At 41.2% G+C, this 27,468-nt stretch overlaps 1 protein-coding gene across 1 annotated transcript; it reads right to left on the reverse strand.

Annotated features, from left to right (window-relative positions):
• Window positions 1-280: 280 nt before the first annotated feature.
• LOC101861825 (14-3-3 protein epsilon) lies at window positions 281-24,822 on the reverse strand. Its single transcript, XM_005102642.2, has 5 exons — window positions 24,626-24,822; window positions 13,802-14,001; window positions 12,600-12,706; window positions 9,843-10,192; window positions 281-2,529 (listed from the first exon to the last, which is right to left on the reverse strand). Exons 1-5 carry the CDS (start codon window positions 24,690-24,692, stop codon window positions 2,474-2,476), a joined length of 780 nt encoding a protein of 259 aa, XP_005102699.1. The 5' UTR covers window positions 24,693-24,822; the 3' UTR covers window positions 281-2,473.
• Between the last annotated feature and the right edge of the window lie 2,646 nt (window positions 24,823-27,468).

The following is a 27,468-nucleotide window of genomic DNA, read 5'->3' on the forward strand; positions in this document are numbered from 1 at the left end:
TACTGAATCATGCTATAACTGACATTTGGCACCAGTCGCCTCCATCTCAATTTTACAGGATTCCAATACGTATAAAATACAAGATGTTCCATTGTAATTAATTTGTAAACATAGAAAGATCTTCCCTCCTTCCCAAGGGAAACACCTGCAAACCTAAAGCACACTATAGATCCGATCCAACCATGAAAGCTTTTTTCTGCGACTGCTTTATTAGCATTTTGTGCTCAATTTAACCACCAAAGTGTAAGATAAAAAAAAAAGCAAGCAAAACGCTGTGACAGAAGTTTGCACTTGAATATAGATTTAATTAAGATAAAAAGCATGACAATCAGTGTAATGTCACAGGTTTCTCCTAAAGCAAGTAGCTCTAGAGCACTAGGGAAGAGATTACGGACACAATGGCTACATGTAAAATGTGATCACAACACTTAAAAGAAGCCAAGTGCCACATATCCCACTCCTCATAGCAAACTGATCCAGGACATCTAATTAACTCAAAGAGGCCCAACACGAAAAAAGTTCGCTACACATGTATATATATATATATGTAATATATATTTGTCCACACTGAATGCCAAAGATATGTTTAATCAGTGATTAACTATGAGATTATGCTGAAAGTCTAAATATTTTCCTGGCCAGATAACCCATTTATTCAACTAAGACGAAGCAGAGAAAAACTGGAAGAATGTTAATGACCTGTTACACAGAAGCCAGAGAGTTTTCAAAGTGTTACTTGGGGAATAGGTCATGGGTGTGGGAGGGGGAAAATCACAGCAGACTTGATTGAACATATGATCAGAGTCCCGTAACATAAGTGACAAAACCTATTACAAGTGCAAACTGTTCATTTGTACGCATAAATCACTAAAAGCCAGAAAAAAAAGTAAAAAAAATGTTCAACTATATAAAGTCATTATAAATTAAGAGTAATGTATTTATTTACCATGATACATATCTCAAATTAACAGACTTGATATATAAATGGGGAAAGATAAACGAAAGAAACACTGATAACACCTAATTAATTTACTATGGTAAAACGCCCAAGCCGGCTGACATGGAAAGTGACATTAGTGAAAGACGCACGTTGGTCCAATGCAATCTTTGCTATCTTCCCTCCTTTGTGCACAAAGCTATGAGCACTCAGCAAGTACTCGAAACACAATCCACAGCATCAGTCACAGTACAAAAGTTAGCAAATATGCATTATACCTGTCCTGCTTATAAGATTAGAAGTATTTCATACAAAAAGGAACCCCATTGTCTTCCATTCACTTAAATCTCATTGATCATTCCATTCTTCCGTTCTTGGCACACCTGGACAGTGAACAAGGAAAGCATTCAGCCTGCTTGTTCCCTTTGATCTTCTCAACAGATTCCAGAAACCCCAGCGGAAAAAAGGGGTTTTAATCTATGAAATTAGGGCCTACACAGTAAACACTTCCACAGGAACATGAAGTTCGAGTTTGTCACTTAAGTTTTCTTTTTTGTTTAAATCCTCAAATATAAGGGCCAATAAGTGCATTGGTGAAATGAAAAAATTGTTCTAAGTGGTCAAACCACATCTTTACATATATTATACAGCTATCTGTACAGACAATAACATTTTTACACACATGCAGTATCATTCATATCAGGACACGGGCTGCAAAGAAACAATGAGACATAGTGAGTGGAGGCAAACAAGTACCTACAGAACAAAATTGTAACCTTAGCTTCAAGAGGGGATGGAAAAGGAAAAGAAGCATCATTCTCAAAGAGTATGGCAATGACAGGTTTGAAGTACATGAAGATGAATCCGACAATTAGTAACTCAGGTAGGAAGCTGGCTGCTAACAAAAACAAAAGTAACCAAACAAAACTTCACACACATTCGACAATATCGCCATCACTTTTTTTCTTCTGCACCAAACCTTTTACGACTATAAGAACACCACACTTGTCAAGACAAAGGTTTAAAATTACACTTCATATTTTAAATTTGAGAAGACCAAACAAAATCTAGAATGTACAAGCTACAACAAGCTTGAAGATTTAAAACTTGGTTTTTCAGGTGTTTAATTTCGAACTCAAGAGTATCAAATGTGAAAACATTGAAAATATTGCTGAAATTTATAGACTATAGGAGGAGGGTGGGGAGGAAGAATAGATGGAAAATGGAGGCAATGAATGACAAGTCACAATGACATGTTTCTACTTTCCCAAAGGCCAGATAATTCTCGGGCCAAATGCTACTGCCACAATCATCACTGCAACAACCACATACTCTTTCAAAAAGTCATCCACATAGGGAAATGGCCATACAAACTTCATTCGCAGGCCACCCACGGGAGAAAAAAAAATGTAAAAAAAATTCACCCAGTCACAAACCTGGGGTGGAGCCAAGATCTTCACATATGGTAGCAGTTTTGGTAAGAAAATGACAAACAATAATTCATATCAAATTATAGTACGCTAAGTCAACACAGCCTTAGGATGCTTCCTCTCCTGCTTCAAGATCTTGCACTTGGTCTTGCGGTTGTTCACCTGTACACAAAATAACGAAATAAGGTCAGCAAATTGACAACGGAAAGAGAGAGCTTTACATGTAAAGTAAAAACATTTAGTATCCGTCTAAAACCCTGAATTCTTAATTAAAATTGAGATACTAGAAAAAATTAGATTGGTTCATTGTTTTATTTACTGTGGTTTTAATTGTTAGATTTTTACTGAAGTTTGAAAATGTTATTTATATATGAAATGAATGCAGTCTGAACAAAAGGGGAAAAGGTTTTTAGGACCAACTCTATGAGTCTTGTGTGTGATCCCTGACTCCGCTTCAAAGTATCATTAGTAGACCCAGCCGTAGATCTAGCCTCTGGTAGTTCTAGTGGTGATCCCCTGCCACTTCCATAGACCTGCATGTGAACCTCAACCAGATTGAAAATTTTGCGCACCCCTCCTTTTAAATTGTGGGTGTCATAAAAGGAAGGACTTCCGAATAACGAGCGACCACCCGAACAAAGACAATATAGAAGAGACCTAACCCTAACCCAAACCCAAAAAAGAACCCGCAACAGCCCTCATGTAAAAAGGCCAGCACAAGTTGTTTTTTTAAATAATTAAAAAATAAAAAGCACACTCCAAAACAAACAAGCCTACATTGCTATAAAAAGAGTTTGATACACTAATACACAGAATAGGAATATGAATCCTCCATATCCTTTTGGAGGGTTGAAAATAGCATTTGGGAGCCCGTTTGAAAAGATTGCCTACAACCCATAACATTTATTTTTCACCGTTTTGTTTGATTTCTTCACCTACATATGACATCTTTCCATTGCTGGCAATGTTTAAAAGCAGGTTTTCCCCTTCCATTGCTAGTACAATTCAATTAATTTGTCATCGCATCATTGACAGAAGACAAACCTGGGAATAATGAATAATGTACCTTCACAATACAGTTACCCAGCGTATACCCTAATTTTCCTCAAGTTTCACGTCTGAATGTCGCATGTTACAACCTCGGAACATCACTTCGAATTATTCTTGATGTTAGTAGTTTTAGCGCAAATTTCTTTCATCACTGCCCTTATCGTGTTCCCGTGCCGTAGAACCTGCGCACAGATAATTTCTCTAGAATCTAGATCTAGACAATAAAATAGCAAAAAAGTTTCTTTCTGGGGGTCATTTTGTCTAAGATCACAAGTCAATAAACTTGACCCAGGGTTCCTGCCATGAACTTCCCACCAAATTCAAGGAGATTTGAAGGAAAAAAATTTTTTAATTCAAGGAGATTTGGTCAAGAAATTCATGACGAAAGCCTACACTTGTCCGAAAGGAACCATATCATAGTTTCGATTTTCCTACAAAAACTGTTCCCAGGGTGATTGCCAACACCGTTTCTCAATTTTCCGGGGGGGGGGGGGGGCTCATCCATTCTCCAGGGGCATGTTACATAACAATGACAGTGCATGCTCCATTTATATATTATATAATACACACACACACGTGCTCACGCATGTAGGTACATTATATCTATTCAGCAACATGATGTCAGTGTGGCACTGGGATACTGTGACTTAAGTATTTCAGTCTGTTCTTATACTTATTTATATTTTCCCCTCATCATATTTGCCTATGTTAACTATATAAAAATACCGGACCAGCGGACTGATTTTGCCTATGTCTCAACCTCAGGAATTCATGATTTTCCCCAGTTTTTATCTCTCAATGGAGAATCTCAGACCGGTAGATCTATTCATTAAAATTTTGTCAGGGGGGAGACCCCCCACCCCCTCTTCCACCCGCCCCACATTCTCACGCAATAATGTACATGTATATGAGTGGTCCGGTATTCTTCAATCTTCCCCACACGGCTTAAAAGGTTTGCACCAACGCACGCTTTGCAGAGAGCTTTAGATAGTAGACTAGTAATCAAAATTCTGAAAAGTAAAATCTGCTTCCAAGTTTAGTTTTTGTAATCCGGTGTTGCCCTTAACACCCCCCCCCCCCAAGCACGTGCATCTTGAAAAAAAAATATCAATAATTCCCCCGTTCCCGAGTCCTATACTTCGCAGAGCTCAGACTGCATGAACTTTGGTGACCTCAACCATCGCCGATACTCACGATGAGACGAAAACGCACAGGTTCAATGACCGGTCACGATAGCGAGCCCGACAAGAAGCTTATATAACTTTCTTCTTTATTTTTTCACAAGTGACAACACAGGACAAACGATTTATTTTCATGGCGACACCGCGTTTGTAATGCAGAACAAACGTGGCGCTATCAGACTACTATAGGCCCCACCGGCAAATTTCTTAGTGGTAACGAAAGCGAAAGTAGATCTTGATTTTCCCGATCGAGCTTCAGTATCGCACGTACACTTCCAGTTGTTGACGGCATAATCGCCCGTGTGCGTGTAACGTACTCTCAGTCCGGGAAAGGCCGAATAAACATTATATCACAATCGCGACTGGCAATTTCAAGGTGCAATTTACTGATTTCTTTAAATTCCCGTTGCATTCCGGGTCTCGGCGATTTTTTTCAAATTCCTGGGTAATTCCAGGTGCCCCCCCCGGATTCCCGGGGCCTGGCGGTCACCCTGTACACGTGTTCCTGTCCGATCTGGCAAAATTCAAGGAGTTTTCAAGGAGATTTTTCCTTGAAGGCAAATTCAAGCAGTTTTCAAGGACTCCTTGAATTCAAGGAGGCCGCGGGAACCCTGTTGACCAACGCACAGATTTTCCAGCCGCAGCAACAATTCGAAGATACACAGACGGAATGAGGGAATGATAGAAAGGAGGAAAGTGGCACAAAAAGTTCGCCAGATTTTGACCAATCTGCAGATAAAAAATGTACTGCCGACCAACCCCGCAATGAATGCATGGGGCATAGCAGAATAATGGCCAATTGCATGAAATGCGCAATCTGGAAGGTTTCTATAACACTAACTTATTGCCGAGAATAACTGTAAATATTCCAAACTTATACAAGACGATACGAAGGCGAGTATCTTTTGCTACGGAATTTCTGTAGTCCTACCATGTCGCAGATTTTTTACGGAAGGAGTTGATAATGATGGAGGAACAAGTACGGAACTAGCAGAAAGTACAGATATCCGTTAAAAAATACGAAGAGTGGAAGCACTGATCGATGACAAGACGCACACGGCCTGTACCGAGAAGCCGTCTTTGCAATTCACTTCCGCATTTTTACTAGGCAATCATTGCCAGAATATTGGCTTTCAGTGCTCCCACCAGCTGAAGCTGAAAAGTAAGGAAAATTGAGCCGGGGGTTTGGGGGCCGCAGAGGCCCCCAGCAGGGTCAAGGGACAGTGTCCTGGTGGGGGTTCAGAGGGCTAAGACCCCGAAGAAATAGAAATTTAGTACTTTTAGAAGATTGAAAAATGGCATTTGGGAGCCTGTTTGAAGAGATTGCCAACAACCCATAATACCTATTTTTTTCACCAAGATTTTGTCTTGTTTGATTTCTTCACCAACGCATCTTTCCATTGCTGGCATTCTTTAAAAGCAGGTTCCTCTTCCATTCAATTAATTTGTCATTACACCATTGATAGAAGGCAAACCTGGGAATAATGAATATACCTTCACAATACAGTTACCCAGCGTATACCCTAATTTTCCTCAATTTTCACGTCTGAATGTGGCATGTTACAACCTCAGAACACCACTTCGAATTATTCTTGATTTTTAGTAGTTTTAGTATAAATTTCTTTCATCACGTTCCCATGCCGTAGATCTAGAATCTTCACATTGATAATTTCTCCAGATCTAGACAAATTTGCAAAAAAAGTTTCTTTCTGACAGTAATTTTCTGTGTAAGATCACAAGTCAATATACTAGATTAATGTGCAGATTTTCCAGCCGAGGCAACAATCTGAAGACAGACGAACGGAATAAGGGAATGATAGAAAGGAGGAAAGTGGCACAAGAAGTTCGCCAGATTTTGATCAATCTGCAGGTAAAAAATGTGCTGCCAAACAACCCGTACAAAGGGCATAGCGGCATAATGGCCGATGGCAGGAAATGCGCAATCTGGCAGGTTTCAATAACAAACTATTGTCCAGAGAATTATCGTAAATATCCGTAACTTATACTATACAAGACGATATGAAGGTGAGTACGGATCTTTTGCTACAGAATTTCGGTAGTCCTATGCTGTCGCAGATTTTTACGGAGGGAGTTGATAAAGATAGAGGGACAAGTACAAAACTAGCAGAAAGTACTGATTTCCGTAAAAATACGGAACAGTGGAAGCACTGCCTTTGGTTGCCGGCTTCACAAATTGTAAGTTGGGCAGAATTCTGGCTCGGCGATAAGCCGGCAACTGACTCTCGCACCCAAACTAAGGGAAAAAATTGGTCAGCCGAGAGGAGAAAAAAAGAAAGTCGGGAACATGGGGCGGGGCGCATCAATGAGGCGGGAGGTGGGCACCGTATCACCAGATACGGTCTGGAGGAAACTAAAAAATGGCGGAAAATTGGAAGCATTGAACATAGACGTAAACACTTCCTAGTCCAAAATGGTTAAAAAGTTGCGTTCTAGGTCTATAAATCAGGGATGCCAAATGATTTTTTTTTTTTTAACCTGAAAATGAGCGGAGCATCTCACCTAAACCGCACCTTGTAAAGCCTTTAAATGAGAATATACACACTGTACGCTTCACTGTCCGCACCCTTTTCCAGATTCAGCAAGCCATTTTGCAAAGAATTTGTTTTTGCGAGCCGGCGTGGACCCATCACCACCTAAAAGTCACAACTCTTGTAGTCCTATCTTCGCTGCAAGTCTAGATCTAGGCCTCTCTTTATGCTGAGTCTCAGCGCGGCGGGCGATTATATAACACAAACATCCTGTAGGGCTTGTGAGGTGTGTTTTGGGGGGGGGTGGTTAAAAACCTGAACTCTCGTTGAAGAAACGAAATCCGACTGAAAAATTCCAACGGATGAAAAAAACCCGGAAAAACCGGACATTTGGCATCCTTGATAAATAGAGAAGACTTTCTCGCACATGACACTACTGTTAATGATGTAGCTAGAAAACGGGGAAAACTGCACAAAAGTAGCGCTTGATTTTCGCGATCGAGCCTCGATATTACGCCTGCCATAGCCGCTGGTTCATGTGAAACGCACTCTCAAACCAGGGAAAGCCGAACGAATTATATCACAAACACGACCGACAAAGTGAACTGACTGACCGTATCAGATACATTTTTCAAATATTCGAGTACATGTATTTTCCTGGGTCTTTGCGATTTTTTTTCAAATTCACAGGTAAATCCCGGGGCCTGACAGTCACCATGTTAGTCGAATCTGCGGACCGCTTTCGGGCTCATCTCAGGCTACTCAAGGCCCATTGCGGCCAGACTTAACTGTCTCCGGCAAACCGCTCCCAGAGACTCAGGCACATTCCTTTACGACGATTTCGACATCAAATTACTTTTTGGCAAGATCTATTTTACCGGAGGTTCATTAGATGAACTATCAAAATAGGTTGCTAGTTCCGATTTAATCAAGTTTTTGCCATTTTTAGATTTAGCGCCAAAAAAAGGGGCCTTCGCGGAGTGGGTTTACCCCCCTCGGAAATAAAAGTTAAGGCCAGCGCGGATTTCGGGAAATTCTTGCAATCGCGGCTTCAGATGTCTACATTGGTGCGGTACTTGAGGATTTTTCCCAATATGAGCCTTCGGTACTATAAGTGTTAAACTTGGCTAAGTGTCAAACATGGGCAGTTTCTTGCAACACGAAATAAAATTAGAATTTCATATCCATGCATTTGACTATTTGACAAAATAAATCAGTTTATTTTCAGTTACACCAATACACATTTTGGATGAAATGAATCAATAGGCCACTATCCAAAAAATTCACACAAAACACCTGGCCGTTCAGCTCTTTACATTATCCACACAACCACAAGACTAGAATAACCCTATTCCACAGAACCACTTAGTCCATATATAGTCTTAACTTTGGAAATCATCAACTAAATACAATAACAGGCAAGACAAGCTACAAACAAAATAAAATTGACACCAAAACATTCCTTAACCCTTTCACCCTCAGAGCTATCCCTGCCCAACAAGGCTGAAATTCTGGCAAAAGGGACCTAACTCCGCTTAGACTGCATGACTATATTATTTTTAAAAATCATTAAAAATCAGAGGATGAGTCTAAAATTACAGTTTAGGTGTCAGAGCACAGATAAATGAATAAACTACAAGAAAATGTATGGTTTTGTACGAAAAATCATTGTGTATTAGGTAAAAAAAAATTCTGAAGAGAAAAAAAAAAACCCCAAAAGACACAACCCGCTTTTTTTGCCCGCAGAAGTTCATGATGTTTTACCCAGAACAGCCTTTTGCAAGGCCTAACCTGGCCCAAATTGCATCCTGTCACTGTCTCACTCCCTCTGCCTAGCTTTGTAAAGTTTCTGGTCTTTACACAGTAGTGGCACGACCCCTTTTAACCATGTATCCTAATCACAACATGCTCTAAAGGATTTGTTGTGACAGAGCCCACAGTCCCAGTGTTGCTCCTCCCTTTTTTACGTCATAGTGCAGCTTGTAGTACTAGATCTAGCTAAAGTGCTGTGGGTGCTAGGCCTATCTTCTTCATCAGTCTTCTAAATCATCACCTCCAGCTACGATCTCAGCATCAACATCACTATCATAGTTGTTCCCCTCCCCCTAGAGCCTAGATCTAGACCTGCGACATCGTGTTCGCTCTCCTACTATAGTTCTCGCTCTCTCTCTCTTTCATGACTGAGTGTCCGAGTGACTACTTGTACTACTAGCACTAGATCTGGCCCCTTGGTCGACGATATCGGCATTTAAATCCCAATTATAAGTGTCTCCATCGTATACAGTGCCTGTAGCGACGCAAAATTTCATCCACGAAGTTAGATTTAGGTTTCTAAAAAGCACGAAATTTAAAAAATCGCCGCTCTCACGTGCTTCGATCGATTTTCACCAAATAAACACGACAGTAAAGGGCAACCACTCTAGATTCTCGCTATAAGCTCGGCAATCTCGTGCGACCTCGCAGGAAGCGAGACAACGTAGAAACGAAAGTAGTGCAAACGGGTGAATCGAGTGGGCGTGTCGGAGCACATCGGCGACTACGGGGGTTAGCGATGACGGCGCACATCGGCGCCTCCGAGTGGCAAAAGGTTAAACAATGACCTATCACCTTGAATTCACAAACAAAATCTGAAGTCAGAAATGAGCAAGATCCGACCAAGAGGAAAAATTAGTAGAAAAGACTTTTTTTTTACATGTCAGCCTTCACTGTTGTACACTGACAAACAAACACAATTTTGATCAGAGATTGTGATTACCTTCGTTATCTCCTTGCATGTCAGAGGTCCACAGTGTGAGATTGTCACGCAGCAACTGCATTATCAGAGTTGAATCCTTGTAGCTCTCTTCACTTAATGTGTCCAGCTCTGCAATGGCATCATCAAAAGCAGATTTAGCCAGCCTGCAAGCGCGGTCAGGGGAATTGAGGATCTCGTAGTAAAATACTGAGTAGTTGAGAGCCAGACCCAGACGGATTGGATGTGTGGGTTGCAAATCTGTCAGAGCAATGTCTGTCGCAGCTTTGTATGCCACTAAACTGTTCTCAGCAGCTTCTTTCCTGTCGTTGCCTGTAGCGAACTCAGCTAAGTACCTGTGGTAATCTCCCTTCCTGTAGATGAAAAAAAACAAAAAACAAATAACATGAATATAATACAAAACACGATTATGCAGCAACATGACCAAGTGGACCTAAATTATCTATTACTCATCATATAATCAATATGCTAAGATTTTTGTTCAAATTTATTTAAATGCCTAAGAGACCTAACCACCAAAATAACCCAACACTTCATACAAGGCAATTTAGATCAAGCAAGAAATCTAAAACCTTGGAAAGCGTCGCATCTAAAAGGCCTATTACGATCGGATACATTTTTTTTTGTATGTTTGAAACTACTGAAACCTAGACAGACTAACTTTTCCACACAAAATATTTGTTTTCCTGCTGTAACAGTATATAATTTTTCAAAGAAGTTGTTCCGGGACTGGGACTGTACAGCCCCCTTTAGCTGCTGCAGCTTACTCAGGGACTGCAAAGACAGTTTGTCATATTAAATCTTGAACGTGCATCATCTTAGCACATTACACCCTAGGCCCAGCATTATTGATTATTTTCTCATGGTTACTAATATTTTATGACAAAACGCTCTGAACAGGAAAATGATGATTCCGATCGAGATGTCGACGTTTTTAGATTTTAGTTTATAAAATGTGAGGCAGCGTGGTGCAATCAGGCTCTTGTCAAAATAATGAAATCAAAGAAAACAGAAGTTCCTGCTTAGCAATTTTTATCAAATTTTTGTTTTTTCTCTCAACACCTTTTATGTCCATTTACAAACACATTCCTTTGAGGATTTCACCCAAAACGTTGATTAAAGGCATAAAAATATAAATTTACAGATCCCGGGGACTCTCCAGCTTTGGAATTTACCAAGATTTGGCGGCCATTTTCTCCCTAATTTTACCTCTTAAACCAGGTGACCCCCACCTCCTTCAATCCAAAATATCTCCACTTCTACGAAAGACGGATGGGTAATTTTTTCATTGAAAGCAAGACAAATGAACAAGCTTTAAGATGATACCAATAACTCAATATGCCCAAAAACTGACGAGAGCCCGATTCCACCACGCTGCCTCACAGATGTTATTTCTCAATCTTTTTCAATTCTGTTTCAAAGATTTGAAGAATACTTTTTTAATTTGAAGAATCCAGGATTCTACTTTAAGTAGCATCCTTAAATACAATTACTCATACACATGATGTACCTCAGTCAAAACTCAATTTTCAAATCTTCAGTGTTTAGTTTAAAACATTACACAGGGTAGACTAACATTATCGACCGGTTAAAAGAGCTAGCCATCTCTTATTATAATTCTCTGGTCGGCAGCAACAACAAGACTACCTACATAGGCCTAGCATATGCCAACTCCGACAGCTACCTTTACTTATTTTCTCATATTTTTACCCCAAATCCAAGCCATTTTTTTCAGATTTCCAGAAAATGTTCCTCCTTTTTTTTTTCAAGTTTCGATTAAAAAGGTGTCGGAGCTTTGAAAGCAGCTACCGCTACTATTGCCACTCCTGCTACGACGACTTATACACACTGAAATTGCAGCATAGAACCAGATGGACATACTAATATGGGAGGTAAATGATAATGGCTTGTTGACCTCGACCAAAAGGTCAAAGGTTGTTTCTTTATTGCAGTCCCCCAGTGCGAAACGCTATGGTATTGCAGTCCCCTGGTAGATCTAAGCAGCGCTAGGGGACAGTTCCCTAACAACTTCCTTTTTGAAAATACCTACAAAGTAGCATTGTGTTGAAAGGAAATCATTCTGAATTTTTGACTCCTGGTGTTTATTAAATTTTTATCTAAAGATAAATACTTCACACACTACCACTACAGCCCTTAAATATTTGTTATCAACACTTAATGCAGTTGATAGAGCAGAAGTTTCGGCACCAACTATTTCTAAACAGGGTCCTTGAAAGAAAAAATACATAAAATGTCAGTGACCCCATCTATGAGCATTTTGATTTGAAAGAGAAACATATATTTAAGACAAAATGACAACCCATCATAGTTATGCAAAAACCTTCCCTAGGGTTAATATTGCTATGGATTTGCAATGCGGGAAAACCACTTTTTAACAATTAGTATGAAAATGACAAATGAGATACTTAAATCCATTCCTGTTCAACTCTGCCAGAAACTAAAATTCCATGTCGGTTTTTAAAATGGCAAGGCATGAGCCTCGTTTCTCTCTCAATGACAAGCCTGATTTTGATCAAAATAAAAACATTACATTAATGACTTGCTTTAATTTCAACGGAGAAAAGACTGTAAGAGCCCGCATCAGGAGTTAGAATTTACAGTGACCTAAAAGCAATTTACATTAGGGGGACAGCAATGGAAAAACAAAGCTTCTTTTCTGCCCATAACGTACAAGACTGTCCTAAAACAAATAGTTTGCTAGTATAAGATTGTATCAACAACTCAAAAATGCATATTTACATTTTGTAGTAAAAGACTTTTGATTCCCCAGTCTGTGCACTTGGAACAAGGTGGTGATCAATCACAGACAAAACATCCTTGCAGATACCGTTGAGTTCTTTTTCAATCTGAAAAATAGGAATGAAGAAAGTAAGTAACAGCTGTCAATGCTTAACATCCATTTCAAAGACCCTATTATCCTTTTGCCAAGGGAAGGTGAAAATTTTATCATGCAATAAAAAATCAGTTTAAAAAAAACCCCAGTTTTAATCCTCTAGCCGTAATTCAAGTTTCGATTCCACCTTTTTTTTAGTTAGAGATTTACGGCACTTGCACAATAATAAAGTTATATAAGTGCCGAAGATTAGGTGTTACAAGAGAGTAACAAAAACAAAAAAAGGAGGAGGGGAGATAAAGACAACAGATGTTTGATAGCAAAGAAGAAGAAAACCACACTAGAGCACCCGCCAACCACCTACTTCCATCCTGCATTTCCATTAGGGCAGAACATACATATTGACCAGTCAGTGTAAGACTCACCCATACACCAGTTTTCAAAATGGCATGTAACAGTCTTACATTAAGCAGTCGATATATTATACTGTCAAAACACAATCTATTCGCAGCCTAGATGAACTTTGAATATACGCAAAACAGATGTGACTTTGAGTTAATATATAATTTTTTAATTAATTAAGCAGAATATTTAAACCTTGTGAAATATTTCCACCACTTCTTTACACGAGTACATTCGTTTTGATCACTGAACACCCAAACCACAAATCTAGTCTTAAGGCAATTGCAACACTATCAGGCAATAGTGCTACTAAAGTTGTAACATACGAACAAAAAAAGAGAGTTAAGGACAATAAAGGTATGATCGGGAAGAAAGACAGCTAATCTTTAATTCTAAGTTTTAGAAAGAGGTTTACAGCGCTTGCAACAATACGGTCAAGTGCAGAAGATTAGAGGTGTTACAAGCAAGTAACAACCACAAAAAAGGAGGAGAGATAAGGGCGATAGATGTTTGATAGGAGAAAGAGGGAGCAAACCACACCATAGCTAATTCTGAAGAAACTCAGGCTATTCATAAATGTGTAAACATTGCAAAGAACTTTCCACCCTACCCTAAACAAGGGCAGGAAGACCAAGTCTCACAAAATGTGGACAGTCTGATACCTATTGATAATGAAAGCTACGGAGAATTGGCCGACTGTACACACCTGCTTTCTGTAATCCTTTGTGATCTGCTGTTTCTCCTCAGCAACTTTTCCTTCATCTTTTTGTTCTAGACTGCTCACAATCCGCCATGATGCTCTGCGAGCCCCAATGACATTCTTGTAAGCCACAGAAAGAAGGTTGCGCTCCTCAACAGTGAGCTCAGTACCCTGCTTGGCAACTTTTTTCATGGACTCAACCATTTCTGAAAAGCAAAAAAACAATCTTTAAGTAGTGGTAGTAACAAGACTAGTTTTAACCCTTAGAGCGCTGGTTGCGACCACCGGTCGAGACAGCCCGAACTTCTGCCAAGTGTTGATCGCGACCGACCTTATTACACGATATACGAAAAGGACGAAGTACTAATTTCTACACTGCTAACTGGAAGGGTACGTAGAATTGATTTCACCGGCCATTTTCATTGTCACAGGGTTTGAACAAGGAGCGGGGAGTTTTTTGTTTCACGTTGAAGTCAAGTGAGAGGGAAGTTGGAAAATTTGCAATGACGACCAGCGACAAACATGAAAATAGTGTCGCATCAGATTCAGATGAAGACATTTCGCGTATTTTCCTTGAATCGGAAGATGAAGATTTTGAGTTTTGATGCTAGAGCAGTTACGAATAAGGTGGTGTTGATCAGCTCTTAGATTTACTTCAGTCAAGCCCCGCGTGTGACGTTCCCATTGTCGAAGATGAGCGACAACGCTGGAGTAAAGATGACGAATTCGAAATAACAGAGCTAACAGAGGGACCACAGTTCAATTGGGTACTTGAAACTATATCTATGGAGTCTGTTTAGTATTTTCCACCCGATACAGCATAACTGTTCCAAAAGTTTGTGGCAGAAACGAATTCGTAATGTGCAAGAAGAGAGACAAAGAAGAGGTGATGCTCTCAGAGCCAAATCTCATCTTCACTTGTGGACTGACACAAACATTGGAGAAATGAAAGTGTTTTTTGGCCTGCTGTTACTGATGGGCCTAGTGAAGAAATCATCTCTGTGTTCATATTGGGTGACTGTTGATCCCAGGGCTACCCCATAACAAAAAGATGTAAAGGGATAGATTTTTATTGCTGCTGTCAAACCTCCACATTGCAGACAACGAACTGGATAACACTGACGCCCCGTACAAAGTGAGACCGCCTCTGTCGCATTTTCAGGAAGTGTTCAAACATACATACAAGAAACAAATATTTCTGTGGACGGGGCTATTTGCCCATTCAAAGGGAGGATCCTGTTTAAAATTTATAACCCAGCAAAGCCTAAGAAATTCGGGATAAAACTACATGACCGCATGACCTGAGAAGCCAGCTCTGAGTACTGCTACAGCTTTGATGTCAATCATGGCGCCACAGACTTAGCTGCTACTAGACAGGTTCCAGTGACAGCTACACAGACCATTAACATTGTAATAGGTTCGATGGAGTATGCCACTTTCTTTTGCACCATCTCTACATGGACTACTATTTCTTGTGGAGAGAAGGATGTGTGCATGTGGCACATTTCATGCCAAACATAGGTGTTCCTCAGGTGAAGACAAAACTCAGACCCTTTGACTTTGTACTCAGGCAAATGCTTGCCGTTCTCTCTAAGAGAAGAGACGTAAAAATGCTCTTGACCATTCATACTGCTAAAGGCCGTGTGACATACCACCCAAGCCTAACACCTGCTAGGCTACCGTGATGAAGCCAGCCGATATCAAAGACTACACTTCGCACATGGGAGGTGTCGATCTTATGGACCAGGTGTCCGAACTATTCAACATTGGCGCTCGTTCAAATGGTGGAGGAAACTAGCTTTCTGTTTAACCAAGCGGGCAGCCACAAATGCGTACATTCTATATGATATCGCAAGTTCGGGGACAAAAACCAGTGCCTCACGACCAAGCCATGGAGAAACTAGTGACCCACCTGATTGCCCAAGGCAATGACATTCAAACAGAAGCCAGGAAAAAAGTCGCCGTTCCCAGTCTTGCCCCCACTCCCCAAGAACCGCGGCTCACGGCACATCCCTTCTGTGACAGGATTCCAGCACAGAAGGGGCAAGGCACAAACACCCTATGCCCGATTGCGTCGTTTGCAAGCCTCCCTCATAACAAAATAGCCAATTTCAAGCGAAAACGGACAGGATTTTGTAGCCCAGACTGCCGTACCCACGTGCATCCTGAGAGGTTTAAGACTGTATCACAGAGCTGGACTACTACAAGGCCTATTGACTTGAGATGGAGGCTGAGCAACAGATGGAAATGAGAAAAGTGGACAGAGTATAGCCAAAATGGAAGAGGAGAAATGCAAGACAGGAAAGCGAAGAGAAAAACTGCGAGAAGAGCTAAAGAAGCAAAGTGGAGAAAGAAAATAGAGGATGCAAGAAGAGAGGAGACTAGCCAAGGAGAAGGGGACGGAGAATAAAAAGAAGCAAGAGAGGAGACTAGCCAAGGAGAAGGGGACGGGGAATAAAAAGAAGCAAGAGAGGAGACTAGCCAAGGAGAAGGGGACGGAGAATAAAAAGAAGCAAGAGAGGAGACTAGCCAAGGAGAAGGGGACGGAGAATAAAAAGAAGCAAAAGAAAAGTGCAAAGTGAAAGGAAACAAATACAAGAAGAGGTTGAGCGATTCAGACTATGATACAACTTACAAGTGCAGATATCAAAGAAAGTGAAATGATACTGTTTGATGAAGATGACCTGCAGTTGGAAGATTTCATGGAAGAAGAATGTTCGACTGAGGAATCCATGCTTGCCTAAGTGGGGGTTGTGGAAGGACATGAAACTCCACAGAGAACGCTTGAACTTGATGAAGGATCAAGAGTGGGACCACAGACAGAGAGAAATAGAAAGTGTTGCTGTTGACAATGAAGGCATAGAAAACAAAACACAAGTGGTTGAAGCATTTATAAGAAAGAAAAAAAAGACATGCTTGAGAGTGACGGAGATGGGAACAAAAAGACCAGTGGTCGGAGTTGAAGAGAATAATATGCTATGCGTGAGATGAATGAAAAAGAGGTGGAGGACTGCAACATGGTCGGAACTGAAACGAAATGCCAGCATTGGCTGAAGCGGAAGGAAAGCCAGACACTGTGCACGAGAGTGGGGATTCATTTGGTCAGCATGGTGGTTTATGTAGATCGTACCTTGAGGCCAGAGGCGTGAGACTTGTCCGTTTTGCTCTTATCAAAAGTAGACGTAATCTAGATCTACCACTCTTGCATTTTTTTGCAAAGACCTCACTGTCATCGATTTCCTTTTTGTTTTCATGCCCTGATCAAAAGTAGATTGAATCTCATTTAAGTTGTATGTACCATTCTTTAATTTTGAACGTCCCCGTTTGCATTCTGAGTCACTGATTTCCATTTCGTTTGCATGCTCAGATCAAGAGTCTGTTGAATCTCATTAAAGTTGAATGTAGGCCTACCATATTTCAAATTGCACCTTATGCGTTTGTTACTGATTTCCTTCATTGTTTGTCATGTTTTCAAGTGTTTGAAGCTTGTTTAAGGCCTGGCCACATAACGGGCATGGATTCGGCCGCACCTATGTCAGGTGGCCGCATCGTTGGCTCGTCGTCGGCCGCACCGAGGGTTTGTTTACTTGTGTGAAGGACCGACATCACTGCACAAGGAGAATCCCCATAAGCGATCCGTCCCCTGAAGAAGCACATCTCGAAGTGTGTAGATGCTGACGGTTCCAAGCAATGGTTGATTCCATAGCCTTCTGCTCCTTCCACAAGTTTTGAACTTCTGCAGGCGCCCCATCCGATTCCAAGCTCACGAAGTCGCTCAAGATGATGGTATTCCAACTCTTCTTGTACTATTTCTGGCGTTTCCCTGACTGAACGTACAATTTCAGATTTGCCAGTAAGTCCTGACACAAATAATAGCACTTCAGTACGACAAACAATCTACATAACAAACAAGTTCTTTGGATAATATCCAAGTGTACTGTGACTTGACAGCCAGGACTTCAATCTGTTCTTGCCATCAATTATAATAATGGTAATTATACAGTCTTCCCTAAAGAATCCAAGCTCAAGACACTTTACAATAAAAACGATCATTTTTAGTGAGCTGAGGTTTTAAAACTCCCAGCTCTGAAAACAACCTCCCCCGACAAGAAAAGGTATAATTAGCTCAGAAGTCAAACTCCATATACCAACTCCGCCAGGTTTTACCAATTAACATAGAACGCCTACATAAACATACTACAGTGGAACCTGCCTAAACTGAAACCTGTACCAGACCATCCCCCACCTCCTCAATAAATTTCTCTACAATTACCTCTATAAAACGGAACCCTGCTCAAACTGGAAACAGAAAAATTCCTTCCCTTCAAAAGGTTTTAACCTGTAGCAAGATAGAAAATACTTTGCTAGCTCAACCATGAAAAAACAAAAACTAAGTTTGTTTTTATCTGCTCTAACTTTTACGCCACACTGCCAAAGGATGCGGTTTTGGGGTAACTGTTACTCCAACCTTGTTAGCCCTGGGCATACAAATGGTCACGGTCATGTGAGTGTGAAATTGAAATCTCTCCATTGCTTGTGAAAGTGCCCGAGTGGCGCAACTGCTGGGTAGCCCCTGATGTGAAATTAATTAGGCCACTGCCTGTGGCCTTGATAATGCCAGCCAGCAGAAAAAAAGTAGGACGGGTGCCATTGGTTGATTGTGCCTATTACAGTAATGGCAGAGAGGCTAGGATAGCACTGTGGTGTGAAGTTTTGACCACTGCCTGCCGACTGGACAGGCGACCTTTGATCCCGCCTTTTGGAAACCCAATTTTCTCCAGGTGTATTTTCGGCAATTTTAGCGCGCTTTATTATTGACTTTGCGTTTACTTACCGTGTTTCAATTTCAAGCATCAGCGTTCTTACTGTTCTGAGCATCAACGATCTAAACGATCTTCTATCACTAGAGCATGGCTGACGTGCTGCAGTTAGCCACTGACCCAGCATGTCTTCCAATGCAGTATCTCCAAAGATCGTGCATTGTAGTAGAGAATCTTTGGTAACTCCACCGCCTTATAAAAAGTCTGTGGGTATACCAGGAAGTGATGACATCACATTACTAAAATTAGCAGCCAATCAGGAAGATGCATTATGTATATTTACCAACCCTGAAAGCCCCTGAAGGCTCAGGGCACAGCAGTTACGCCCCAAGGCAAATGTCTTATTTACATGTGACCGTTTGGATACCCGATTCTTTTCTTTACTATGTCCATTTGAACAGAGGTAACATTCTCTTCAAGCCAACTTCCTTGACTTACGATCAATATCCCAATCTCACCTGTTTTGTATTTTCTCTGCATCTAGATCTAATGTATTTTCTCTGCATCTAGATCTAGTTGCGAGTCCTGACTTCAGCTCATATGGTCAAGGCAGTCAAGGTACACCCCTCCACAAGTTACAAAGCCATCCATTTGAGGCAATATGAATTAAGAATGGCCAACCCAAAGATGACTTGCAATCCTCAAAAACAGTGGTAGCTAGTGGTTCTCAATTGATATTTAATACAAGGGAGTGTATACAGACCCGGTAACCGGGAACAAAGTCACAAAGTATACAGACCCGGTAGGGGAATTCTTTTGTGATTTCGGAGAGTTTCAGCGCCCTCTTGGCTCAGGGTAGACCTAGGCTCTTCTAGATCTATGGTCTACATCTAAATCTAGGCAGACAGACATATAAATCTTTGATCTAGTTTCGCGGCCAATCTAGATCTAAATGAAGATTGCGGATGTCTTTTCGATGAATGGTCGTTTTTCCTCCGTTTTGGAGTCGGCGGAATCACAATTTGAAGAATAGAACAAGGTACAATGTCATAATTTCAATCGAGCAGTCCCCCCCCCCCCCCTCTCTCTCCCTCTCTCTCTCTCTCTCTCCCTCTCTCTCTCCTCTCCTCTGTGTATCGCTCGCCTTCTCTTTTTCTTTGCTTGTTTCTGTCTTTCTTTGTCCCCACCTATTTCCCACTCTATCTTTCTCTCGTTCCCTCCTGTCAACTGGGGCATGTCATATACATTTTGCTAGCACCCCCCCCTCTCTCCCTTTCCTCTTCTCTCTCTTTCTCTCACACACACACACTAGATTTCTACCGGGTCTGGGGGCTGAAACTTCCCGTAATCACAAAAGAGTTCCCCTACCGGGTCTGTATACTTCGTGACTTTGTTCCCGGTTACCGGGTCTGTATACACTTCGTTAATACAATTATGATTTTGATCAAGACTTAAGTCTCAAACATCCCCACAATAAGGGCAGTACCATCAGGTTTGGACTCAGTAGTCAGGAAACTTGACACAATTGTCACTGTCATTGAAAATGATAAGCACCAGCCCGTTCCTCAGAAGTTGGCATCCCTTACTTTGGTTGAAACAAAAGTTACTGTGATATTTTGCTAAAAATAGTCCTTAAGACAGCTTCTTCATCAACTGAGCTAAACAGCGTGAAGCTCTTTCCCGGAAGAGTTAACAATGGTTGTGGATGAAGGAGCCTGTGGCCTAGATTCTACGTTTTGGTAAACTCTGAAAGCTGGAGAGTTATTTGCATATGAGGCCCTATCAAGGACGAAAGAGAATTTGCAGTACAGTTTTGCCGTTTTTGCCCAAAGGGGGGGGGTGCCCGGATTGTAACAAAATCCGTAGTTTCTCATCCTTCGGGCACATAAGATAATACAGTGCCAATGGTTATATAATAAAGAATCAAGATTTTGTGCATAATTTAATACGAGTCAGATACAGCATATTAGCTCAGTCAGACAGCAGTGTAGTAGTGTCAGATACCAGTGTGTAATACAGTCAGATACCAGTGTAGTTGAGTGAGCCAGATGCCAGTGTAGTAGAGTCAGACCAGTGTAGTTGAATGAGCCAGATGCCAGTGTAGTAGAGTCAGATACCACGTAGCAGAGTGGGTCAGATACATAGGCCTTCCCATTAAAATAGCTATAAATGGTGAAAACCACTTTGCTTTAGACAAACTATCATTGTGTCAAAGTAAGTGTTGATAACAAGCATTAAAAATAATGTTATTAAGCTTGCAAAGAAACAAATGTGATAATTATTGAAACAAAGTCACGAAGTATACAGACCCGGTAGGGGAACTCTTTTGTGATTTCGGAAAGTTTCAGTGCCCAGACCCGGGAGTGTGTGTGTGTGTGCGTGAGAGAGAGAGAGAGAGAGAGAGAGAGAGAGGGAGGGAGGGAGGGAGGGAGGGAGGGAGGGAGGGAGGGAGGGAGGGAGGGAGGGAGGGAGAGAGAGAGAGAGAGAGGGAGAGGGAGAGGGAGAGGGAGAGAGAGAGAGAGAGAGAGAGAGAGAGAGAGAGAGAGAGAGAGAGAGAGAGAGAGGGGTGACTGCTCTATTGAAATTATGACATTGTTCTTTTCTTCAAATTGTGATTCCTCAAACTCCAAAACCATAGCTGCCACTCAGGAATTTCAAAAAAGGAGGAAATTCATGCGAAGGCGGACGCACGCCCTCCGAAGGCCAGAGTAAAACCAGTGAGATCCAGAGGCAATATATACTGGAAAACCTAGCCTATGGTTTTGGAAGGGAAAACTGTCAAATTTGTTAACCATAGGCAACTGAATTAAAATGTATTTGAACCCCCCCCCCCCCCCCCAAAAAACCCACAACAACAAAAAAACAGAAGGCAGTAAGTTGACAAACAAGCATTTGAGTCAATTTGACACAGTTTGGAATTGGTGACTAAAAATCCAGTGTTTGTTGCCAGCTGGTGTCTTATAAAAAGATTTCTTTCACTTTAAACTTGTACATCGATGTAGAGTGCACGCAGTATTGGATCAAGGAGGCTACACCTTTGCCGCAGTACTGAGCACTCCTGTACAATTGCGGTCCCGTTGACACTTAACTTGGTAGTGCCCCTGTAGTGTGTAGATCTAAATTGAATTAAAAGTATAGCCTAGGCTATCTAATCTAGATCTAGATATCTAAATATGTGAAAATATAGATTACATCTAGAAATAGATTATCTAGATCTAGATTCACTTCAACAGCCACAATAGCCATCATGTAAACAAACGGGACCGCAATTGTACAAGAGTGCCGCGGGCCGCGATTTCTTTATCACACCAAACGCAAAGTGCAGCAAGCGGCTTGTTCAATTTTCTAATGAACTTTTCAAGTCGCACATCGGCTGCTTCTTTCTCATTCCAGCTCCTTTTATTTTTGCATGCAGCATCAATTTCTCTCGAATTTCCGCCGTTTTCAGTGACAACTTGGCGCGCTAATGACCTGATGCCCGATCGACACTTCGTTGCTCCACAATAAACAAAGTGAAACTAGCGCTAGGCCTAGAAGAACGGAAGTAGAAAGCTACTGGCAGACATGCGTCATGCACAAGCTGCGTTTTCCTCTCTCCCGGTTCGGTGTTTTCCGCGTGTAAAAAAAGTATCGCAATTTGCGACCGAGAGCGGTCCAGCGAAGGAAGGAGGAAAGTAGCGGGAAAAGCTAGATTAAGCGGAGTTTCCGCTATTTAGCGGGAAAGTGGCAGCTATGCAAAACGGAGGAAAAACGATCGTTCATCGAAAAGACATCCGAAATCTTCATTTAGATCTAGATACTAGATCTAGGCTAGCCTCGAAACTAGATCAATGATTTGTCTGTCTGTCTAGATCTAGACCACAGATCTAGAAGAACCTAGGTCTTCCCTGAGCCAAGAGGGCGCTGAAACTTTCCGGAATCACAAAAGAGTTCCCCTACCGGGTCTGTATACTTTGTAACTTTGTTCCCGGTTACCGGGTCTGTATACACTCCCTTACTGAAAATGACGGAATGTCAAAATACGGCCCGAATCCATGAGAAAACAGGTAAGATTGAAGAATACCGGACCAGCGGACTGATTTTGCCTATGTCTCAACCTTAGGAATTCATAATTATCCCGTTTTTAATATCTCTCAATGGAGAATCTCAGACCGGTAGATCTATTCATTAAAAATTTTGTCAGGGGGGAGACCCCCCTGAACCCCCCACTCTCGCGCAATAATGTACGAGTGGTCCGGTATTCTTCAATCTTCCCAAAGGCCACCTCTTGCCTCTAGGTGAGAATAGTGCAGGCGAGTCTTTTGGCTATTCTCACCCGGTGCGCGTTCACCGTTATAGCCTAGATCTAGGCCAACAAATTTTGCGTTCACCCTAAACCACAGAATTCTACACTGTGATAACAGAAAAATTGTAGAATTCTGTGCCTTGAACAAACGTTCCATTAAAACTGTAGCCTACTAAAAGCGTACAATTTTGTCTGTGGGCAGTGGAGAGAGAGAGAGAGAGAGAGAGAGAGAGAGAGAGAGAGAGAGAGAGAGAGAAAGAGAGAGAGAGAGAAAGAGAGAGAGGAGTAGCGTGAGAACTTCCGGTCAAAACAAAATGGCGACCCGCGTAGTTCGGCTCAATTCGAAAAGTTAAATTTTATAGCCGTAGCATCTTTGAAGACGATCAAATTAGCTTACTTTTGTGCTATAACGTAATTTTTTCTTGGCTTTTATCAATTTGATCATCCACATCGATAGAAAGTATTCCGAAATGAGGAAAAACAGGTCTTGTTTCAAACCGGGTGAGAATAGCCTACGGTCGCAAGTCTCACCCGGGGTGAGAGGTAGATCGTTTTTCTATTCTCACCCCGGATGAGAATAGCCACTTCCCTTCCCAAAACAAAAAAGGGACTCAATAAGTAAATAAATCGGGCGTCACTTTTGCACCCAGTAAGGGCCTCAAATATCCCAACAAGCTGAAACAGTAACAGTACATTACTCGGGTCATCCAATCACAGGGCTTCCTGTAGCTGGTTTCGGTTTGTCTCTAGGGCAAAGCAGAGATATAAAGCTTTAACTTTAAAGTCGATGTGCCTGTTTTCGTCCTAATTTTGACTGAACCGGTAATTTTACTCTAGATCTAGATTAAACTAGATTTAGAAATCTAGATCTAGAATCTAATAACTTATAACATTAACATGACAAAAGTAGGCAAGTCGCAACATGCTAGACTCCTGGGTCTGGGGGCGATGAACCTCATTTTTTCCTCTTCCAGTGTATGTCTACTTGGGGTTCAGCTTTATTTATCAGCTCTCAATTCATTCCTCATGACCTAACTTGCCATGATCCCACCTTAGTGCCTTAGTGAAAATACCTGAGCACTGACTAAGCAGGAAGTGGCTTTGCATGCCCATGCAAATGATGATATTGCTGCCATTATGCCATTACTATTACGGGACTGCAAACTGTCTTGGTGCCTAAATAATCTTGGGTAACAATTTGAATTATCAATTCAAACCAAAACTAGATCTAGAGTTCTAGAGGTTTCGAAAGTTAACTCCCAAAAACGAGCTACTGCCACGGCCCATCCCACTTTCTCACTGGAAAATATCCCTCAATCAGACCAATGTCTGATTCAGTTTACCAGACTACGGTACCATTTTATGAGTATGCCTGTTCATACATTTGGCAATAGATTACACGAACATTTCTGGGTTTCCAACAAATCTTAGACTAACTGCAGAAGTAAAAGACAAGCCTGGAACTTTCATTTCAAGACATGAGACACACATGAGTCACAATTCCTCATAAAGATGGCGCCCGCCTTGGCAATGAAAGGAATGCCGAGGACGACACTGTTTCGCTTTCATTGAGGCATTTCTGGAACAGAAATAACGCTAATTGCCTCAAAAGAGGATGAGTACCATGTGTCTTACATGCACTTAGATGCCCAAGCAATACTGAGGACAAGCAATTAGATCAGAGCAGTTTGAAGAACATTATCAATGATCCATCTATTCGCTGCACAATCCGGCTGTGGTGGCAACGGCCGACTAGCGTCTATCAATTAAATTAAAATCACTTACCATCATATCGCTCGGCTTGTTCAGCCAGCTTTGCTTGATAAACACTATCCTCTCTGTCTGCTGCCATTTTTTCACAGGCAGATGGTAACTTTGAAGGTGTGATGGAAAGCGATAAAAATTAGAATCCTTCTAGCCAACGCAAAATGGCCGCGCCCGCCTCAGACGTAAAAAAAATAGTGCGTATAAATAGTGCAGCGTAAAATTCATCCGCGTAGCCTAGTGCGCAAGTCCATTCAAGCTTAGCAACACCGTGAGAAGACAGGCTGTGTTCACTTAGTGAACCAACCGAACCGTTAACACAAGGCACGCCTGTTCAACTAGGCCAAGCTCAAGTTTACTTTTTTGAAAAAGGAAAGAATTTGCAAGAAAACCTTGTAAACACGCGCGAGAATGAATAGGCCTACTCTGTGTCTTATATGCACTTAGATGCTCAGGTAATACTGAGAACAGAATTTTTTTCTCGTGTGTGCGGGAAGGGGTTGGGGTGGGGACTAAAAATTAACTTAACTGCAACAAAACTAAAGGTCAGTTTGTTCAGGGGAAGACTCTCGAGATGTACATCACAAATACACATTTAGGAAACAGCATGCGTACCTGTGGAAGTGGGGAGTAAGGTGGCTCCTGGTAGTTTATACAGTTCATCTCGTGAATTTGCATTGCATAGAATAATATCATCTCAAGTCAAGAATTATTTCTTGCACTTTACAATGAACCAATAATGTCCTATTTTCAACATGAGTTGTGCCTTTTCGAGTAGCCTAATTTGAGAGGCGGGAGTCCCACTTCTCTACTCTCTTTATACCATACTTAGATTCTTTGAGGTGTTAGAAAACGAGAATCACTGAGGCTCACCATAATATTTGTAGTTACAGAGGCCTACTGGTAGAAGTAAAAATTGGATGCTTCCTTTGTGCAAATACCTTTTAACGCTTTTAAAACAAGGATAGTCTATATCTGTCTGCATAAACAATAAGCCACGTGCGAAAGAGTTTCAAATATAGATCTAACTCGTCCCGTTTTAATTTAATTCAGGAATCCTGGAATACGAGAAGACTTCATGCATCGTTCACAAGCTGGAGCATATCCTCTTGGCCTCACGTACTATCTTCATTCGTTTTTTTCTTCCTTTATTTCATAAGTAATAAACTGTTTGCGAGAGCAGACCACAGTGGAAAGAGGAGAATGCGTGTATCTTTTGTAACCTTTGGTGTGTAATTTATTTTAAGATATCTGTGCATTTTCTTTCAAAATAAAAATGAAAAAATTGTTTGCCGTTTAGTGGTTTTTAGTACAGTTCGAGACAAGGGTACTTCTTGACATTAATAATCTTATTTTACATTGAGATCATAACCCATTCATATTATTACATCTCTTGACCTACATACCACAATGTGATAGAGATTGGTCAAGAATGTGATGACCAATTAGAAAAGCGTAAGTCACCATGGTGCCCCTCCCCTCTTGTCCTCTTTCTTCAGCGAGTATAAATCCCCAGCTATCCTACACACAAAAAAGATAGAAAAACTTCATATTACAGCCGTGGAATTAAAACAAGCAATAATGCTTCTAAAGAATAATAAATGTCACTTCGTAATAATATCAACTGCAATTAAGAGCATTCTTCGCAGATAGTGCATAATAGTAGTAATATACCGCTATTTTATCACAGCATACACATCGCAACGACGACAGAATAGATCTACGTGAAAATTAAATAAAAGCTTTATTATAGAAACATATAAGGCTACTGAATTAATCCGCCTACGTCACATATTATGTTAGGCCTAGGCCTAGCCTATAGGCGAAACTAAACAAAACCCAATTCAGTCCATGTGTGTGTGTATGTTTTCACACGCGTGCGTGCCAGTGTGAGAGTGCGCAGTGTGTGCGCGCGGGCGTTGAGGAGGGAGGAGTGTTGTAGTACATGTAGTAGGTTACAGGCTAGCCTGGCTTCTATGTAAATTTGGGATTGGTCTGACAAGTTATTCGCTCCACTACTTCGCCAGCTTGTTCGTTTTCGCTGTTTCGCAACGTTGATCACAGTTTCAGCGGCGAAGAAATATTCGATGCACGCGACACGCGAACTGCACCAATCCCACTATGATTTATAACACTTTATTTACTTATCTTGTTCAGTATGAATAAATGAAAGAGATCGTCTAGGAATTTAACAAGTATACTGTACATCATCTTTACGGCGGTAACTTTAAATTCACAGAAAATCTCATGTACGAATAGAGGATAGATGTTTCCCCCCTTTTCTTCTGAGTGTGGGTTGGCGCACGTATCTCTGAGCACGTGATAACAATTAGATCTAGTAGCTGTAAAACACGCCGAATGCCTACCTAATTCATTTTACTAATAATACAGCAGCTTATCGAAAAGCCAACGAGGTGTAGCCTGAGTTCAGCAGCGCAAATACGTGTCCTTCTGTCTTAGGAAGCGTGCGTTCGCGTCTCCTTATTTCGAGTTGTATCGTGAGTGTTCTGGGGTCAAACGAGAGCAAGCTGCATTGCGTATTGTTTGCGGCAAACTTACAGGGGTCAACCATGCAGAGCTATGGGTCAACATTGGACAGTTCTCAAACACACACAAAGATTTTTTCCCCAAAGTTTTGGTGCTAGGTCATTATTGTGACGTACGGTTACTGCAGGTATCATTAGGCTTATTTTTTTTAGTTAATTTTTTATTTTAGAAAGAGTTTCACAACACCGGCAACACAATAAATACATGTTGTGGTTAGTGGGTCTTAAGAAGGAGACAATAAGGATGGATGTTTGATTAAAAGAAAGAAAGAGCAAAACTCTCAAGGACACCCAATCACCCACTAATTTTAAGGACTA

Source organism: Aplysia californica, unplaced genomic scaffold, assembly GCF_000002075.1.
Source record: "Aplysia californica isolate F4 #8 unplaced genomic scaffold, AplCal3.0 scaffold00333, whole genome shotgun sequence".
Taxonomy (NCBI): domain Eukaryota; kingdom Metazoa; phylum Mollusca; class Gastropoda; order Aplysiida; family Aplysiidae; genus Aplysia; species Aplysia californica.